Below are 20,898 nucleotides of genomic sequence, written 5' to 3'. Positions count from 1 at the left end.
GGACCGTTTGTTTTCTTAGAGGAGTATATATTCTACACAATTAAGATATTTGTTTACCCATTGATCAAAATATGCGTTTTTGATTGGACACCCTAATATACTGTATATAAGTTGTATTATTAGCTATGAGTATTATTTTTTATGATTATTGGTATTTTTATGATGATTATTATGCAGTATAATTCTGACATTTAGTGCCTAAAGAATAATTGTAATAGCGGAACTCAATCGCCGTGACAATAGGGAAAGTCGGGATGTAAACAGTGTAACACTAATGTGAACATGGCTTCAGTAAAATGCTGTTGATGACAGAGGACTTCAGACCAACGATTTACATATACACATGATTGCTTCAGACACGTGAAAGAAACTAATATTTCGGTTTTTTAAAACAACAAATATGAGGCTTCATCAGATACTCCGCAATGCAGCAAACTTCAGGACGGTCTTTGACTTCGGCGACAGAGAGGTTGCCCACTGGTTCCCCAGACATATGGCAAAAGGTTGGTGAGCACCCTCAGCTAACGTTACGCGCGTGAGCGGTCTGGTCAACGTGTTAGCTAGCGAGGCATCTTTATGTCAGTTGTTGGCTATATCTAGCTAAACGCTTGTAATTCACTTACTATGTGACATGACTTATTAGAGGTCAAAAAATGAATACAGAATCCAAGAAAGCAAAAAGTAAACTAACTAACTAACATAGCTAGCCCAGGTTTCCAACATAAACCTAGTAGCCTGGGCAGCATCCCACCCCCCTTCGCGTGAACGCGCACGCACTCGATTCTTGCTTGCTAGTTGAGATTTCTGCTCTTCACTCCGTTGACAGTTTAGCCTACGTTTCACTGATCGTAGTAGCAGAAAGCATTAAAAAAAATTGTGTCCGTTGATCGCGGGGGAGGCACCAGTAATGTCTGCAGTTTTCGGTTTGGCTATTTGTTTCAAGTGTATTAGTCTAAATAAATCCCTTTGCCAAAATTCGGTATCTCTGCCATTTCTTATTCGATTAGAAGTTGTTCTGAAATGCTTATCGCTTGCCTACATTTTTACTCCCTCCTCTGTTTAATATAACACATACATTAATTGTTAATTTCGGTTGCCTGAAGTTTGTTCTATAGAAAGTATTTGACTCTGATGCGTGCCACAGAAAGTATTTGACTCTAGTGCCAAAATTAAGGAAATTAGAAGGGGAGGTGATTTCAGCAAGGCCATTTTCTTGCCTGCCGAAATTCTCCCCGCCCTTCTATCTTGGGACTGCAAGGCCTGGTACACTTCAGAATCATTTTGGTAGCTCATGTTGACCAGTAGTGTGTGCCAAATACAGTATTTGACTCTAGCCACAAAATGAAGGAAATTAGAAGGGGGGAGTATTTCGGCAGGCAAGACAATGGCCTTGCCGACCCCCCCCCCCCCTTCTAATTTCCTTAATGTGGAGGGCGCTTCCATTGTGACAACCAGACCAGGCCGTGGACTCTTCTAATGGATGCAGAGTCCTTGGGGCTGGAGCACTATCCTGAGATGGATGACTTGGTGGTTGCCATGATCCTCCTTGACAAGGAGATCGTTGGCAAGGTGCCTCACCTCAAACCAGGACCTGAAAAAGTAAGCGAGGAACAGCTGCAACGCACTTTTGGGAATCTCTCCATCACGACGTGCCTCAAACGTGGTTATGATGCTGCAATCCTACCTGTAAAATACTGTATGTAATTATAAGATGAGTAATGCAAGATATGTAAACATTGGTGGCAATATTAAAGTGACTAGTGATCCATTTATTAAAGTAGCCAATGATTTCAAGTCTGTATGTAGGTGTTAGTGATGGCTGTTTAACAGTGAATGGTGACTTCATGCCACCATCTTTGGCTGGCACATTCTAAACTGCCACCGACAGTTCAGAAAACATTCTTGGAGCCCCCCTTCATGCCAGGTTCCACTTTTGGGCCAGGGTTCAACAATACAGGAAGACTACAAAACTGCACAAAGGCAGTGAGACTTTGCAGGAGTTCTTGCCGAATGCACGCCCTACCGCTCCCCCACGGAGGAGCTGGAAGACAGGGCAGTGTGTGTCGAGGGTGGCATAGCAACGTCTTGGCCCCCCTCCTCCACCGCCGAGACTGCGGGGAAATGAGAACCGGCGTTTTACACCCCGACAGCAGGACAGGCGCCGTGACCACCCTTACAAGCTGCAGCTAAAGGTGGGCGGGCCCAGGCAGTCCTTTTGAGGTGTTGGCGGTCGGCTGTCTCTCCCAGGCCCAAAGGGCAAACTGGGAGAGGCAGGTGGTATCCCTACAGGACTATACTGGGCACAGTCCTGAGTAGGGATGGGTACCGAAACCCGGTATTAAACGGGCCCCGGGGCTAAATTATGAAATACCGTAGTATCGATAAGCTCCGACATTGTCGGTTTTGTTTTCGGTACTGGAGAAATTAAGAAAATACATTTCCTATTTATTATTGCTACATAAACGTTATCGTGCACATTTTATCTCACCAACCATTTCTAATTTGCAATAAGATTAAGACATTCGTCTATGATGCGTTTTTGCTATTCCTAAACGCTACAGCACACACAGCAAGCACCCTGCTCTTAGTTAGTGACCATGTCGGAGAGAGCTAAACGTTAAAAAGTGTGGTTACAATTCGCCAGAGTCGATGCTGACTGCTCGTTGCCACTAGTGCACCAACACTTTTGCTCGTTGTTTCCGCCCTTACAAGCAATCTGTCCAAACATCTATGGAAAGTGCATCATATGCAGTTTGACTGCTTAGCTCGTAGTTCATCTCTCGTTGCCCGGTCTACGTTAGGTATATCAATTATGCAAACATGTGTTCATGATCAAAAGCAACCATTAGCAAGCTGATTGTTTAGCTATGGGTGCATTCATAAATTCAATCACCCATTTTAAAAATGTTGCCAATTTTTTGTTAAACTTGCAGCTACAATGAACCAACCCACTCCTCCCTCTAATACCGCTGGTCCAAGCCAAAGACCAGCCCAAAGCCCCTTCACGCTGGCAGCTAGTGGGAGGATGACTGAGGAGAGGGTGAATGAGTGCCACCTAGTCGTGACCAAGTTCATAGTGAAAGGCCTTACATCCCTTTGCAACAGTGGAGTCCAAGGGCTTTCGGTAACAGTCTGTCAGTAAATATTGAGTTGTATTAATTTTTAGGATATAGTAGTATAAAAGGGTTGTATGTTAGTCCTACCACAATACACAACAACACAACCCCAAATATACCCCTCCCTCCAGGAGTTACCTCAGTGACACATTCATTCCTACCTAGTATGTTGTAGAAAAGGCCAATGTGATCACTGAGCTGAAGGACATTCCAAAGCTGGCTATCACATCAGACGGGTGGACCAGCCTCTGTCAGGACCACTATCTCACAATTACAGTGCACTACACAAGCCAGGGCAGTGTAAAACAGAAGGTCCTCCACACCAGGGCAGTGTACAAATCGCAAACTGGCCAAGTAGTGACAGGTGAGATCTCAGACATTCTGGAAGAGTTTGAGATAGAGCCGAGCAAGATTGTAGCTGTGACTGTTGATAATGCTGATAATATGGATGTTGCCATCAAGAGGCTACACGTCCTAAAAATAGGACACATTGAATTTGGCAGCGCAGAAAATCATTAATAAATGGGCAGCCTGAATCAGAGCAGTGGTCGTGTGGTTCAAGAGATCCTCAATGTCCAAAACCGTCTTGAAGGAAAAGCAGCAGCTCCTTGGTAAGATGCCTGTTCAATCTATTACAGTTTAAAGTATTATTTATAAATTCCCTCATTTAAAAATGTAATTGAATATTCAAGTGTGCGCATTCTGCAACACTCACTCATCCTTGATGTCAAGACCAGACGGAACTCGCTCTATCTAATGATAGAGAGATTCATGGAGCAGTATCCAGCGATCCAAACAGCATCCTTGGACCCACGACTGCGAAAAGCAATGACCAAGGACAACCTGAACCGTCTGAAGGACGAGGATTTCCATAAGGCTGAGGAGTTTGTCCAGCTCATGGGAATCCTCCATATACCCACACTGTCATGTGAAAAGAATGCCACCTGTGGACAGATCATACCCATCCTCCAAAAACTGGAAGAGCACTGGGAAGCATGAAGATACAACGCTTGTGGCAACCATCAAAGAGAAGGTATGGGAGAACCTCTCAAAGCGCTATTAGGATGAGGACATTAAAGTCTTCCTGTGTGAGGCCACAGCAATGGACCCCATATTTAAAGGGAGGCCGGTGAGTGACGCCACCTGGAACAGGCTGAGGAAGGCAACTGTTGAGGCCAATGTGACAGGAGCAACACCAGGGCTGTCAGAGGAGCCGGAGCAGACACACAGAGCACCAGCTGCAGCAGCAGGAGGAGTCTGAAGGAGAGGAAATGGAAGAGACATTGGGCTCCCGAGTGGCGCAGTGGTCTAAGACACCCCACATAGCCTGGTTCCTCTCTAGGTTTCTTCCTAGGTTTTGGCCTTTCTAGGGAGTTTTTCCTAGCCACCGTGCTTCTACACCTGCATTGCTTGCTGTTTGGGGTTTTAGGCTGGGTTTCTGTACAGCACTTTGAGATATCAGCTGATGTACGAAGGGCTATATAAATACATTTGATTTGATTTGATCTCAGTGCAGGAGGCGTCACTGCAGGACCTAGTTCGAATCTAGGCTGCATCATATCCGGATGTGATTGGGAGTCCCATAGGGCGGCGCACAATTTGGCCCAGCGTCGTCTGGGTTTGGCCGGGGTAGGCTGTCATTGTAAATAAGAATGTATTCTTAACTGACTTGCCTAGTTAAATAGAGGTTAAATAAAAAAAAATTAAATGTACAAAACAAGGAGTGCGTTGGAGAAGCTGTTCTCAGAGGACAGGGAGTTGAGGTTGACAATCCAACAGGACACCCCGTCCCTCTCCCTCAGCGAGCGTGTTGACCTAGAGTTCGAGCTCTACAAAGGCCAATGGCTGAAGATCCTGTGATGTGGTGGTGGGAGAAGAGATACTCTGCCCCTCCCTCACAAACATTGCAACAAACTACCTCTGTGCTCAAGCCTCCTTCACCACTAGCGAGCGGGTATTTTCGACTGCAGGAGAGGTCCCCACTTCTGCCAGAGAAGGCAAATATGTTGATTTTTCTCCAGAAGAACTCCTATGAACTGTTAGTCCTTTTGCAGCCTACCTGCATGCCCCACCTGTGTTGCTCTGTATTTTCTTTTGCAAGAAAGTATTGTTTATTTAATTTGTTTTCCATCATCACAACATTAGTCTGTAATAGTGATTCGTTCAAAACATTGCTGTTTCTTTTGCTGTAAGTAATTGTTTATTTTACATTTCAGAAAATAAAGCGACGTTAATTCTGTTCTTAAATTATTATTTTTTCATAAAAGAATAACAAAAAGAACCGATAAGAATACCGTTAAAGTACCGGATCAATAAACAGTATCGGTAAGAGTAGTAAATCCGTTAATCTTAACGATACCTGTCCCTAGTCCTGAGTGATACGAACTCCAGTTCCGATGCTGACCACCGTCCTACAGAGACATCTGGGTCACGTCAGTGCTCCGGTTGGAGATAGCCTTGCTTCTCTGCAGAGAAGAATGTGAGAAACTAGCCTTGTAGAGCTGCTAGAACGGCTAAGTGGGTTCTACTCCACGTATTTCATAGTTCATAGAAGGACGGCAGCTTTCTGATGATTCTTGACCTGCGAGGCCTCAACAAATGTTTAAAAGAGCTCAAGTTCAAGATGCTCTCGCCAGCGTGGGTGTTGCAGGCAATCTTGAGCGGCCAATGTTTGACCATGCTCGACCTGACGAATGCATACTTCCATGTTCCTGTTCATCGAGATCACTAGAAGTACCACCGGTTTGCCTTCGAAGGAGTGGCTTACGAAAGTCGTCCCGTTCTGCCTCTCATTGGTGCCGCGTACATTCACAAAGTGCATGGACGCAGAACTAGTTCCTATCATGTTCCAGGGCATTCTAGTGCTGAACTACCTGGATGACTGGCTGGTGTGTGCTCGGTCAAGAGAGCAAGCTACAGCCGACAAGGATAATCTTGAAGCACATTCAAGACCTGGACCTCAACATAAACAGGGAGAAGAGAAACCTGACTCCCTCACAGACTGTGGTCTTCCTGGGGATGTTGATAGACTCAATTCTTATGACAACACGTCTCCCTCAGGTGAGATTGGAGAAGATACAGGCCTACCTAGACCGTTTCTGGCTTTGACGAGCCATGTTCATATTAAAGTGCCTGGAAGTTACTCGGCCTACTCACGTCGGCTTCTCTGATTCCGCTGGGCCTTCACCTCAGGCCACTCCAGGCGGCTTCTCTCACCATCTACACAAGAGACGACGCAGACATCATCAGCTATTGGTGACAAATGCATGTGTGTGGAATATGTTGAAATGGCACTCTCACTCCTTCCTGTTGGAGTGATACAGAACAGTCCACCGCAGGGAGCTAGTGTGCATCGATGCCTCGCTCGTGGGTTGGGGGGGTGGAATGTATCTTGCTGAGCGAAAAGGATACCATATTGTAGTGCTCCAATAACTCACATAACCGTGGTTACTCACGTAACCTTCGTTAACCTTGATACCTGTGTAACTCTCTTTTCATAGTAAGTGAAGGTTACAGTAACCCATCCTCCTCTCCTCTGGTCTCTCTTCAGGTCTGAAACAGATGAAGGCCAGTGTGAAGAATGTTGACTGCATCCTAGAAATCCACGATGCCAGAATATCCTTTAAAGGGCGATTGCTCTTCCTGATTTGGTGTTTTTCATCAATGCTCATTAAGAAATGCTAGCGGCCTTGACTGAAGGCAAAAGAGTTTTGAGTGTGGGGTTTGATGTGGGTGTGTCTTTGCCATTCAATCACAACAAACAAGGCCAGTAGTGAGTACAGCGAGATAAGCTAAGATAGCTTTGCTATGAAGAGAACAAAGTTTTGAAGTAGAGGACTTCTCCCTTCTCATAATGGTCAGCAAATTCAGAAACGTGTAGGCTAAAGTCTGAGCTGACCTTGTCTTTCGCCAAGCTGAAAGCAGCTTGTGGGGTATTCAATGTGAACATCCCACACATCTTCCTCTGAAATGCTACATCACATAACACGTTAGCTTGATGTATTTAGCTAGCTACAGAATCATTCCCCTTTCATCTGTGGAATCATAGCTAGCCTGGCTCGCTAGCATTATCAAATTAGGTTGTATCACCAAAAGTAGCTACTAGCTAGCTAGTACTAGCTATCTACTTAGATAACATACTCACCAACACCAGTAGTTTGACGGTTGACAGGCAGCAGAAGTGACCATGTCGGTTGTAATCCATTCCTGGCCATCTGGCAATATTGTTGAAATGCATTGGAAGTTTGAACTAAATTTATGTAAACCCATTTTCACTCCTATTTGCCGAGCTAAATGCTTGTGCTTTCCACCCATATGCAGACTTGACAACACATGTCCATGTGGCAGCTGGGGACAGACCTTAACGTGTTGTCTCTGGGCAATTGGACATCATTGGCAAAAGTGGCCATGTAAGTAATCCATACCCATCCTCCCAGTAAGACATGACGAACTCACCTAAGGCTGACTTTATGACCAAATGATCCTATTTACACTTTGTAGTCAATTTTGGCACTATAACAAATGTTTATGGCTCATATTGATGCCACATAAGCAGTTTAAAACCAGAGAAGTTTGTTCTAAGGGGCAGTTGTGGCATACATCACTTTCTCTACCTTGCCCAATACCCTCTGATGGACTCACATCACCAACCAGGGTTGCAGGATGAGTCGCCTTGTCTTGAGACCTGAAGAATTGCATTAGCTCCCAAACTAATGACAAACAAGTTTCTTTAACAGTAGAACATCCCGTTCTCGGGTAGAAACCCTCTTTTCCAGGATAGTCTGGACGTCAGACCTCATTTCCTGGTGCTGAACAAGATGGACCTGGCTGACCTGTCTGCCAAGCATGTAGGCTACTGTAGCAGATCATTGTTTTGTTTCTGTAACCTGGAAGCTTGTCTGTTTCTGTTGATGCATGACAATGTCTGACATCCAGACAGGTTGTTTTGTGTTTTTATCCAGACAAACCTGTGTGAGTGTACAGTGGGGGAAAAAAGTATTTAGTCAGCTGAATCTGCAATAGGTAAGCAGCTTGGTTTGAAGAAATCAACTGTGGGAGCAATTATTAGGAAATGGAAGACATACAAGACCACTGATAATCTCCCTCGATCTGGGGCTCCACGCAAGATCTCACCTGTGGGGTCAAAATGATCACAAGAACGGTGAGCAAAAATCCCAGAACCACATGGGGGGACCTAGTGAATGACCTGCAGAGAGCTGGGACCAAAGTAACAAAGTCTACCATCAGTAACACACTACGCTGCCAGGGACTCAAATCCTGCAGTGCCAGACGTGTCCCCCTGCTTAAGCCAGTACATGTCCAGGCCAGTCTGAAGTTTGCTAGAGAGCTTTTGGATGATCCAGAAGAAGATTGGGAGAATGTCATATGGTCAGATGAAACCAAAATATAACATTTTGTAAAAACCTTGTGAAGACTTACAGAAAACGTTTGACCTCTGTCATTACCAAACAAGGGTATATAACAAAGTATTGAGATAAACTTTTGTTATTGACCAAATACTTATTTTCCACCATAATTTGCAAATAAATTCATTAAAAATCCTATAATGTGATTTTCTGGAGAGAAAAAAATCTCATTTTGTCTGTCATAGTTGAAGTGTACCTATGATGAAAATCACAGGCCTCTCTCATCTTTTTAAGTGGGAGAACTTTCACAATTGGTGGCTGACTAAATACTTTTTTGCCCCACTGTATATGGCCAGTCGTGCAGTAGATGAATTGGAATGGCCTCTGTATAATGAAATGAGACCGAGCGTCCAGTGCAGCGCTGTATGTAGTCCTGATGCAGACTTGTGTGTCCTGATCTGAATGTTTTTCTCTCCAGATGATTTTGAAACAGCTTGAAAGACATGGAGTGAAGAAGGTCCTGTTCACAGACTGCCTCAGACAGAGAGATGACAACGTCAAAAAGGTAAAGAGAGACCGAGAGAGATGGAGAACAGCATCAACAAAGGAGAGGGAGAGCCTGTGAGATCCTTAAAGGAAATACCCACCCAAAACCAAAAATTATTTTAAATATAACACTAATGTGTGAGAACAATCTTTTTTTGGTGAACAAATGTTTTATTTTGTTATAATAAGATTGGTAGCAACGTGAAAATTGTAGAAATCTTTTGCAGCTCAAGTCGACTACAAAACTCACAATGCCCTCTATGGGCTGGCTAGCAAGGCAGCTAGCTAGCTAATTTAACTACACACATTTAATACCAAAGAATATCAGTGACTTAGTTTGTTTGTTTAGGCGATTTTACAGCTATCAATTTAGGAGTCGTTTTCAGTTTGATGTGCCTCGCAGAGTGGAGTATGACATTCGCAACTGCCATGCAAATTCACCCTGGACTGCGGAGGCAGACTAATAGAAGAAATGTGGTGGACCCTCTATCAAATTACAAATTTCTATAGGTAGGAATATCGCTAAAATATGATCAAATAGCTCATAGCAGAGAAGACAAACTCTCGCGTTGTGACATCGGCCAGAATTTAAATCTGACGTGTATAATAGACATTTTTGCGATCTAAAAGTTGTATTCCTATTAACTTCCAGTGTAGTGAGAGCAGTTTTACCGCAATTTATTTCACCTTTATTTAACGAGGTAGGCTAGTTGAGAACAAGTTCTCATTTGCAACTGCTACCTGGCCAAGATAAAGCGTAGCAATTCGACACATACAACAACACAGAGTTACACATGGAATAAACAAAACATACAGTCAATAATACAGTAGAACAAAAGAAAACAAAGTCTATATACAGTGAGTAAAAATGAGGTATGTTAAGAAAATAAATAGGCCATGGTGGCGAAGTAATTACAATATAGCAATTAAACACTGGAATGGTAGATCGGCAGAAGATGAATGTGCCAGTATGAGGATGAGGTAGGTAGATATATGGGCTGTTTACAGATGGGCTAAGTACATGTGCAGTGATCTGTAAACTGCTCTGACAGCTGGTGCTTAAAGCTAGTGAGGAAGATGTGAGTCTCCAGCTTCAGAGATTTTTGCAATTCGTTCCAGTCATGGGCAGCAGAGAACTGGAAGGAAAGACGACCAAAGGAGGAATTGGATTTGGGGGTGACCTGTGAGATATACCTGCTGGAGTGCATGCTACAAGTGGGTGCTGCTATGGTGACCAGTGAGCTGAGATAAGGCATGGCTTTACCTAGCAGAAACTTGTAGATAACCTGTAGCCAGTGGGTTTGGCGAAGACTATGAAGCGAGGGCCAACCAACGAGAGCGTACAGGTCGCAGTGGTGGGTAGTATATGGGGCTTTGGTGAAGAAACGGATGGCACTGTGATAGACTGCATCCAGTTTGTTGAGTAGAGTGTTGGAGGCTATTTTATAGATGACATCACCGAAGTCGAGGATCGGTAGGATGGTCAGTTTTATGGGGGTATGTTTGGCAGCATGAGTGAAGGATGCTTTGTTGCGATATAGGAAGCCGATTCTAGATTTAATTTTGGATTGGAGATGCTTAATGTGAGTCTGGAAGGAGAGTTTACAGTCTAACCAGACACCCAGGTATTTGTAGTTTTCCACGTATTCTATGTCAGAGCCGTCCAGAGTAGTGATGCTGGACGGGCGAGCAGGTGCGGGCAGCGATCGATTGAAAACCATGCATTTAGTTTTACTTGCGTTTAAGAGCAGTTGGAGGCCACGGAAGGAGATTTGTATGGCATTGAAGCTCGTCTGGAGGTTAGTTAACAGTGTCCATGGAGGGGCCAGAAGTATACAGAATGGTGTCGTCTGCGTAGAGGTGGATCAGAGAATCACCAGCAGGTAGAGCAACATCATTGATGTATACAGAAAAGAGAGTCGTCCCGAGAATTGAACCCTGTGGCACCCCCATAGAGACTGCCAGAGGTCCGGACAACAGGCCCTCTGATTTGGCACACTGAACTCTATCAGAGAAGTAGTTGGTAAACCAGGCGAGGCAATCATTTGAGAAACCAAGGCTGTCGAGTCTGCCAATAATGATGATTAACAGAGTCGAAAGCCTTGGCCAGGTCGATGAATACGGCTGCACAGTAATGTCTCTTATCGATGGTGGTTAATGATGTCGATTAGAACCTTGATCGTGGCTGAGGTGCAATGCTACGTCATACCAGATGAGTTTCTGTCTGCTTTAACGGCAGTAGCTCAGATACACATGAAATGACCCCGGGAATCGATAGATCACTCAGAGATGCACAAAAACAATATAACATTCAAAATGGGTGAATCTTTCCTTTAAGAAAGGGTGACTTTGCAGTTTGGTTATAACAATTCCACAGAAGACCGAGTTAGTAACATTGTGACAGCTCTCTCCTACTCTGTTAATCTTCCTTTCTGTTGTTGCAGCTGGTTCCCATGGTCACAGAATTAATCGAGAGCCAGCCACGCTTCCACCGAGAGGAGGTGAGGTCACGGCCTACAACTGATTGAGGAATGATTGATTGGTTTAGATTTTGTGTTTAGAAAAAAACAAATGTGTAGTATAGGGCTACGTTCAGTCTTAGACGATAACAAATGAGAGGTTTACTACCCTAAATTCCAGTTCATTCGGTTGTCAATTTGAAGCTATGTTAGTGTGTCCAGTCTCCTTTCCATCCTCCTGGAATGCTTACGGGACCAGCCCTGAGCTCGTTTTTCAGTTGTGTTGTCCCACGAGGATCCGTTCTTGGGACACATCCTGTTCATTCTGTTTACTCTCGGTCGTGTCATCAGCTGTAATTAAATCTCATTCCACTGCTATGCTGATGACACAGCTGTATTTGAAAACTTCACCAAGTCCCTCTGCTCATATTAACACCTGTCTTGAGGATATAAGGGCTTGGATGAAGCAAAACTTCCTTCAACAGCAGCAAAATCACTCACCGATAACCCACCTCACAGGCAAGAACATCCCCCTCTCATCCAATGTTTACAATCTGGGCATTAAGCTTGACTCCTCTCTAACCTTCGACAATCACATCAAGCATCACTCTTATCACCAAGAACATTGCCAAACTCCGTCCCACCCTGATGCAGAGAGGCTCTTCCATGCCTTTGTCACCTCAAGGCTGGACAACTGCAATGCACTCTGCACTCTTCACGGACACTGTGGTGAAGAAGGCACAACAGGGACTCTTTAACCTCAGGAGGTTGAAAGTGTGGCCTATCCCAAAGTGCCCTCAGTGTTCTAAAGGAGCACCATGGAGAGCATACGGTTGGGCTGCATCACAGCTTGGTACGGCAACTCCACTGTCACTGACCGCAAGGCACTACAGAGGGTCAGCTGAACGCACCATTGGGTGCATACTGTCTGCCGTCCAGGACACCTACAATACCACGGCCTGTTCTCCCAGCTTCCATCACTCAGACATGGGCAGTACAGGAGCATTATGGCTAAAACGAAGACTGGCCAATAGCTTCTACATCTAGACCGTCAGGCTGCTGAATAGCTACACTACCGGTCAAAAGTTTTAGACCACCTACTCATTCAAGGCTTTTTCTTTATTTTTACTATTTTCTACAATGTAGAATAATAGCGAAGACATCAAAACTTTGCAATAACACATGGAATCATGTAAAGATGGCGCCGAAGAACATGGCTGACATTTTACATTCTCCCAACCAATTGTGCTATTTTGTAATTTTTTTTGTTTATTATTTTGTCGGATATCGTGCATTCACTGGACAGGCCCAGATCCCCACCTTTTGTGTGAAGAAAAGATGCCGGAAAAGGGGACGCAGATCGGGATCCTTCTGAGAATCCAGAAGCGAGCGAGTAAACTCCCAATGCCTTACATTCTACTCGCTAACGTCAATCATTGGAAAATAAAATTGATGACCTACTATTAAGATTATCCTACCAACGGGACATTAAAAACTAACATCTTGTGTTTCACCGAGACGTGGCTGAACGAAGATACATACAATATAGAGCTAGCGGGAGATGATGGGTGGGGGTGTGTGTCTGTCAATAACAGCTGGTGCTCGATGTCTAATATTAAAGAAGTCTTGAGGTATTTCTCACCTGAGGTAGAGTACCTTATGATAAGCTGCAGACCACACTATCTACCAAGAGAGTTATCATCTGTATTATTCGTATCCGTCTATTTACCACCACAAAACAAAGCTGGCACTAAGACCGCTCTCAACCAACTCTAGAAGGCCATAAGCAAAGAAGAAAATGCTTTGCATCTGTGCTGGTAATTTTACTTGTCCTCATAACTGAAAAGCTTTCAATCTCTCCAACTCTTGTCCAGTCCACTTAGTTGTCAGAGTTTCGTCACATAGATAATTCAGTCTCGTTTTAGTGAAGTGAAATGGAAAACTATTTTTTGTTTAGTGTTAGTTTTCTCTGGGTCTATTTAGTCAGTTATAGTCTCGTCAATTTGCCACTGAAAAATAGGTGTTTGACGAATATTTTTGTCACCCATGTTTCTTGACGAAATTAACACTGGCTCGACCGCCCTCCCGCCTCTGGAATGCACTCACGACACTACAGACTCTGGGCTCCTTTAAAACTGGCCTAAAAACCACCCTCTTTAGAAAAGCCTTCTCTTAGTTATAGCTGTGCTCCTTGGTGTCTTTGTCCTTGTAGCGTCAGCTGTGTTCTTTGTCAGTTGCCCTGTCTAATTGTGTCCTTATATTGTCTGTCTTGTTTTTCTATCTTTTTCTGCATTTCCCTGTAGCACTTTGAGATTGTTTTTCAATGAAAAGGCGCATTAAATTCAATTTATTACCATGATTTACAAATTCACTTCAATCAGTGATTGGAGGTTAGGCTGTTACAGCACCCTGTGTCATGGCTGAGGATGATATAATCATAATGTTACTGTTGTGACCTGCGTCTGACCAGGAAGTTTGTTGTGTTCCACATAATTTAGTTGTCCTTTTGATCTGGTTGTGATTAATTTTATTTTGGTGTTTTAGTTGCTGTCATGCGGATTGTATGGTGAATAGAGGGGGTAAACAACGGTCTATTGTGTGGTCTGAATTAGAGGTCGGCCGATTATGATTTTTCAACACCGATACAGATTATTGGAGGACCAAAAAAGCTGCTACCGATTAATCGGACGGTTTAATTTTATTTGTAATAATGACAATTACAACAATCCTGAATGAACACTTATTTTAACTTAATATAATACATACATAAAATCAATTAAGCCTCAAATAAATAATGAAACGTTCAATTTTGTTTAAATAATGCAAAAACAAAGTGTTGGAGAAGACAGTAAAAGTGCAATATTTGCCATGTAAGAAAGCTAACGTTTCAGTTCCTTGCTCAGAACATGAGAACATATGAAAGCTGGTGGTTCCTTTTAACATGAGTCTTCAATATTCACAGGTAAGACATTTTAGGTTGTAGTTATTATAGGAATAATAGGACTATTTATCTCTATACCATTTGTATTTCATTAACCTTTGACTATTGGATGTTCTTATAGGCACTTTAGTATTGCCAGTGTAACAGTATAGCTTCCGTCCCTCTCCTCGTTCCTCCCTGGGCTCGAACCAGGAACACAACGACAACAGCCACCCTCGAAGCAGTTTTACCCATGCAGAGCAAGGGAACAACTACTAGAAGACTCAGAGCGAGCGAGTGACGTTTGAAACGCTATTAGCGCGTGCTAACTAGCCAGCCATTTCACTTCGGTTACACCAGCCTCATCTCGGGAGTTGATATGCTTGAAGTCATAAACAGCTCAATGCTTGACACACAACGAAGAGCTGCTGGCAAAACGCACGAAAGTGCTGTTTGAATGAATGTTTACGCGCCTGCTTCTTTCTGCCTGTCACTGCTCAGTCAGATACTTGTATGCATGTATGCTCAGTCAGATTATACGCAACGCATGACACGCTAGATAATATCTAGTAATATCATCAACCATGTGTAGTTGGCTAGTGATTATGATTGATTGATTGTTTTTTTATAAAGATAAGTTTAATGCTCGCTAGCAATTTACCTTTGCTTACTATTCGCGTAACAGGCAGTAAGTATCCTTGTGGAGTGCAACAAGAGGCAGGTCGTTATTGCGTTGGACTAGTTAACTGTAAGGTTGCAAGATTGGATCCCCCGAGCTGACAAGGTGAAAATCTGTCGTTCTGCCCCTGGACGAGGCAGTAAACCCACCGTTCCTAGGCCGTCATTGAAAATAAAAATGTGTTCTTAACTGACTTGCCGAGTTAAATAAAGATTAAATAAAGGTGTAAAAAAAAAAAGAAAGAAGCAAAATCGGTATCCAAAAATACCGATTTCCGATTGTTATGAAAACTTGAAATCGCCCCTAATGAATCGTCCATTCCGATTAATCGGTCGACCTCTAGTCTGAATGTGGTTACGGTCAAATTATGTGGCCATGTTATGACGTGTGTTTATTCAATGTTCAGAACACCAACTTCTGTCTGATGGTGATTGGGGTGCCCAACGTTGGAAAGTCATCACTCATCAATGCTCTGAGGAGAACCAACCTCAAGAAAGGTACAACTTAACGTTACAATGAGATATAGGGATTAGGATAAATCCTTGCATAGTTTTGTCATGTGCATTTCATTGAACCCTTGTTGAAGTAATGATGATCCATCTTTTTCTACCTTTAGGTCGGGGGTCAAAAGTAGGAGGGGAACCAGGCATTACCAAAGCAGTGTTGACTAGAATACAGGTGAGTGATGGTTTCACCTGTCTGCGCTCCTGTCATTTGTCTGTTTTTGTGTATATGCAGTACTTACTCAATGTTTGTGTGTTCCTCTTGTGAGGTGTGTGAGAGACCCATCATCCATCTTCTAGATACTCCTGGTGTCCTTCCTCCGAAGATACAGAGTCTGGAGACAGGCATGAAGCTAGCCCTATGTGGTGAGTACAGACTAGGTCTGGCAAATGATGTGTAGCCTCTTTCCATGACATAGACTGACCGGGTGAATCCAGGTGAAAGCATGATCCCTTATTGAGGTCAGTTGTTAAATACACTTCAATCAGTGTAGATGAAAGGGAAGAGGCGGGTAAAATAATTACTTTTAATGCTTGAGATATTTGAGACATTGTGTATGTGTGACATTCAGAAGGTGAATGGGCAAGACAAAAGATTTAAGTGCCTTTGAACGGAGTATGGTAGTAGTTGCCAGGCGCACCAATATTTGAGTGTGTCAAGAACTGCAATGCTGCTGGGTTTTCATGCCCAACATTTTCCTGTGTGAATCAAGAATGCTGCTAGTCCACCACCCAAAGGACATCTAGCCAACTTGACACAACTGTGGGAGGCAATGGAGTCAACTTGGGCCAGCATCCCTGTGGAACACCTTGTAGAGTCCATGTCCCGACAAATTGAGGCTGTTCTGAGGGCAAAAGGGGGTGCAACTCAATATTAGGAAGGTGTTCTATTACATATATGGTTCTGGACCCACCTGGTCTCTGTATTCCATAGTGCTACAGTGCCACCTAGTGGAAGCTAATATATTATTTATTTATTTTATCCCCAATTTCGTGGTATCCAATTGTCTCATCGCTGCAACTCCTGTACGGACTCAGGAGAGGCGAAGGTTGAGAGCCATGCGTCCTCCGAAACACAACCCAACCAAGCCGCACTGCTTCTTGACACAATGCCCACTTAACCAGGAAGCCAGCCGCACCAATGTATTGGAGGAAACACCTGGCGATTGTGTCAGTGTGCAATGCGCCCGGCCCGCCACAGGAGTCGCTAGTGCGCGATGGGACAAGGACATCCCTGCCGGCTAAACCCTCCCCTAACCCGGGCGATGCTGGGCCAATTGTGCGCCGCGCCATGGGTCTCCGGGTCGCGGCCGGCTGCGACAGAGCCTGGACTCAAACCCAGAATCTCTAGCTGGCACAGCTAGCACTGCGATGCAGTGCCCTAGACCACTGTGCCACTCGGGACGCCAGTGGAATCTAATATAACAACAGCAAAGCTCTGATGGGCCTCTCACACTGTATGGATAAATGTGAATTTTCCAATGTTCTCAATCATATAACAATCAAAGCATGTGTGACAGTGACTCCACATCAAGCCATGTGATTATCAGCAGGACATGCAGTATGGCTGTTGTAATGATGACTCCCTCCTCTGCTGTTACTGTCAGGAACCATCCTGGACCATCTAGTAGGAGAAGACATCATGGCAGACTACCTACTGTTCTCTCTCAATAGACTGGAGAAGTACAGGTACAGGCAAAGCATTGATTTCAATATTGTATTTTGCAGCGACATTGAATCCATTGAGATACTCAAAAGTGATTTGACTGTCGCTGTGTTTAGTAACCTTGGGAGTTGAGTGTTTCTCTGTGTCTAGTTACATGAAGTGTGTGTGTGTGTGTCTGTGTGTGTGTGTGTGTAGTTACGTGGAGAGGTATGATCTCAGTGAGCCTAGTGATGACATCCAGCAGGTGTTGAAACGTATCGCTGTCAAACTGGGAAAGACTCAACGGGTTAAAGCCATCACTGGAGTGGGTAAGAGTAAAACATCATACTAAATGTATAGTAAAACTGTGTATTTACATAGTAAATTGTATTCACATATAACAATTTACATAGTAATTGCAGAGTAATAGTACAGTTCTTACAACTATTACAGGGTCAAGTTTTGGCATCGAGACAAATCTTTATACTTGCCTTATTAAAGGCTTTTGTAAGCTAATGGTGTATGTACCTAATCTCTGTGTTCCCTAGGTAACATCACCCTCACAGTGCCTAACTACACAGCAGCAGCCTATGATTTCATCAGAGCGTTCAGGAAGGGAGAGCTGGGACGGGTCATGCTGGACTGACCACTACCACACCACAGACTGACTACAACACAGACTGATCACTCTCTCAGCAGAGACCTTGTAGGAAACTCAAGAGTGCAGGTATCCTCTCTACAGTAGACTGGTTCATCATCTCTGCTCTCCAGTCTCACCCAACACAGAGCAGCTGATCAGTAAGAATGCCAACACTGTTGTTTGTACATAATGTACCTGTTAGTGTAAATGCACACAATCATAATAAAATGTATTTTATGTACAGTGTCTTGATTGCACAACAGTTTTAAATGGGATTGTACAGTAACCGGCGAGGGGAAAGTGCTTTGGGAAGGGAGTAGTGGGTTAGGGATAGGGGGTTGATTTGGGATTGGGTGTGGCATTCGATTCATGGATGGGGTCGATTACATTTCAATTCAGTTTACTCATTGCTTTTGTCATGAACGTTTTAGAAATAATTATGTAGCTGGCAGTCGTCACTCATTCATAGGAACAGTACAACTATTGCTGACACAGTCATGTTAAGTCAGTGTCTAAGAACTTAGTCGTGTTAATTAGCCTGCAGGGGCATAAATGTTTACCTATAAAAAAACACATATTTAAGTGTATACAGTTCACAATGTATGCTAGCGATCCATTTGATATATAAATATAGCTTCTTAGGTGTATGAGAGAGATTCGTTGTTAGTGAAAGTAACTTCAATGAAGATCCCATTTTTAACAGCTCATTCTGTACACTCTAAATAATGATGTTGACTCACCAAAAACCCCACTTCAAACTTGTATTTGAAACAGACGGTTTCAAAAATGCTTGCTATTTCCTGATATTATGTGACCTCACATACTTTGGCAAGACGTTGGCTCATTGGCTGAGCTGGAAAATCAGATGTTTACTTGTAATTTATATTTATAATAACCAGTATACGCCCGCACCATTCTGTTGTTTGTGAACAGGACAAGCAGGGGGAAACAGAAAAGCTGCTTTTTAACATACTTTAATACCTCTTTCACTCGTATTGTAATTCATTATTAGGTCAAATTTCATTCAAATCTGGAACACTGGACAGCTACTGAGACTAAGTGAGAGATTTGTCTCACAAATCATGTGATGCTGACTTGTCAATGCTCCTTTTTAACAATACCTTTTAGTTCCCACCAATGTCTGGCCATCCTGACTTCTGTCCCCGACTCTAAAATAGCTTTGCCTCCCCAGGGCAGGATAGCAGACCTGTAGAACGAGCCACAAGGCCCCTCTTGTCACATCTACTCCAGCTCCTCCCCTCTGGCGTTCCACGTTGCCTGTATACTAACCACCGGTCCTGGGGTCTATCAGTACGCACACCTGGCATCAATCATTCCGCGCACCTGCACGTCATCATGAGGCACACCTGGACTCCATTACCTCACTTATTACCTCCCCTTTATCTGGAATGGGCCACGGCCATCTGGAAGAGGGGAGGAGGAGCTAGATTCATATGAAGGGTTCATGGTTCTGTTTAAATGTATATTCGATCATCCACCAGATGGCAGAGAGGTTGGTGAGCGTTTACTCCAATTACGGCAGGGCGTCCAGACTGCTGCAGGGTACACGCTCGCCTTCCAGACAGTAGCAGCATCCAGCGGCTGGAACGAGCCGGCGCTTCGTACACTATTCAGAAGAGGACTGCGAGGAGGTCCAGATGGAACTGGCCTGTCGAGACGACAACCTCTCCTTGCACGCACTCATTGCAATGGCCATCTGTCAGGATAACCTACTTTGGGAGCGTTGGTACTCTCATCTCTTTCATTAAGGGTGGTCCCCGTAGGTTGGTGTGTAGCCCAACAGGAACATCCCACTCTGCAAGAAACCGAGCTCCCGGGGCCGTTCAAGGTCCTCCGGAGGGTCAACGAGGTGACGTATAGATTACAGCTTCCCAGTGACTACCATATCTCACCTTCTTTTCATTCTGTAGCTCAGTTGGTAGAGCATGGCGCTTGTAACGCCAGGGTAGTGGGTTCGATCCCCGGGACCACCCATACGTAGAATGTATGCACACATGACTGTAAGTCGCTTTGGATAAAAGCGTCTGCTAAATGGCATATATTATTATATATTATGTCTCCCTTCTCAGGCCGGTGGTTCCTGATCCCCTAGCTGATGCTGTCCCCAACGACACCCCTCCACGCCCCCTGGACATCAACGGGAGTCCGGCCTATGCCATCAAATCCCGACTGGACTACTGACGTCGTGGGGGTCGGCTCCAGTACCTGGTGGACTGGGAGGTGTATTGCCCAGAGGAGCGGTGTTGGGTTCCGGTGGAGGACATTCTGGATCCCAACATCATCCGTGATTTCCACCTTCACAGCCTGGACCGGCCCGCTCCTCGTCCTCGGGTCTTCCGTCTGGTTGGCGTCGTCCTGCGGCTGGAGCCGCGCATCAGAGGGGCAGTACTGTCATGTCTACTCCCGCTCCTCCCCTCCGGCATTCGATGTCGCCGGTATACTAACCACCGGTCCTAGGATCCATCATTACGCAAACCTGCACATCATCATGAGGCACACCTGGACTCCATTACCTCCCCTATATCTGGTACTCCCTTAGGTTCCTTCCCCAGTCAGTATTTATCCTGTGTTTATGCATAGACCCTACTGTTATGTTGTCTCATTCCATGTTTGTTTTATTAAACGTTTCACCTGCACCTGCTTCTCGACACACAGCGTCTTCGTTACACCTCTACATGTATGCTGATTATTTAGCCTTACTAATCCATAAATAGTATAAATAATTTACTCATCTACAATATATTGTCTAAGATGTAAACATATCTGAGGAATATCGTGTCGAAGATGATGACAGAGTAAATGTTGGTTCTGATTGGATCAAATCGAAGTTTATTTGTCACGTGCGCCGAATACAACAGGTGTAGGTAGACCTTACAGTGAAATGCTTACTTACAGGCTCTAATCAAAAGTGCAAAAAATGTATTAGTTGAATAATAGGTAGGTTAATAAAACAGTAAAAAGACAGGCTTAATACCGTAGCGAGGCTATAAAAGTAGCGAGGCT

General features: G+C 44.1%; 1 protein-coding gene across 3 annotated transcripts; it reads left to right on the top strand.

Annotated features, from left to right (window-relative positions):
- Positions 1–248: 248 nt before the first annotated feature.
- On the top strand, positions 249–20,536 carry mtg1 (mitochondrial ribosome-associated GTPase 1). Of its 3 annotated transcripts, none has more exons than XR_008095015.1 (12): positions 249–503; positions 6,667–6,733; positions 7,861–7,963; positions 8,961–9,047; positions 11,473–11,529; positions 15,493–15,583; positions 15,703–15,764; positions 15,859–15,955; positions 17,197–17,278; positions 17,451–17,563; positions 17,783–17,961; positions 19,965–20,536. XR_008095015.1 is itself a non-coding variant. In XM_052498295.1 (11 exons), exons 1-11 carry the CDS (start codon positions 401–403, stop codon positions 17,878–17,880), a joined length of 960 nt encoding a protein of 319 aa, XP_052354255.1. In that variant the 5' UTR covers positions 249–400; the 3' UTR covers positions 17,881–18,120. The 3 variants fall into 3 exon arrangements, 1 of the variants encoding a protein (XP_052354255.1); XR_008095014.1 differs by having other exon boundaries at positions 17,783–18,032; XM_052498295.1 differs by lacking the exon at positions 19,965–20,536 and having other exon boundaries at positions 17,783–18,120.
- The last annotated feature ends 362 nt before the right edge of the window (positions 20,537–20,898 follow it).

This window comes from Oncorhynchus keta, chromosome 36 (genome assembly GCF_023373465.1).
Source record: "Oncorhynchus keta strain PuntledgeMale-10-30-2019 chromosome 36, Oket_V2, whole genome shotgun sequence".
In the NCBI taxonomy this organism is placed as follows: Eukaryota; Metazoa; Chordata; class Actinopteri; order Salmoniformes; family Salmonidae; genus Oncorhynchus; species Oncorhynchus keta.
Note: the sequence above shows the minus strand (reverse complement) of the source record. Positions and strands in the feature narration are given on the sequence as shown.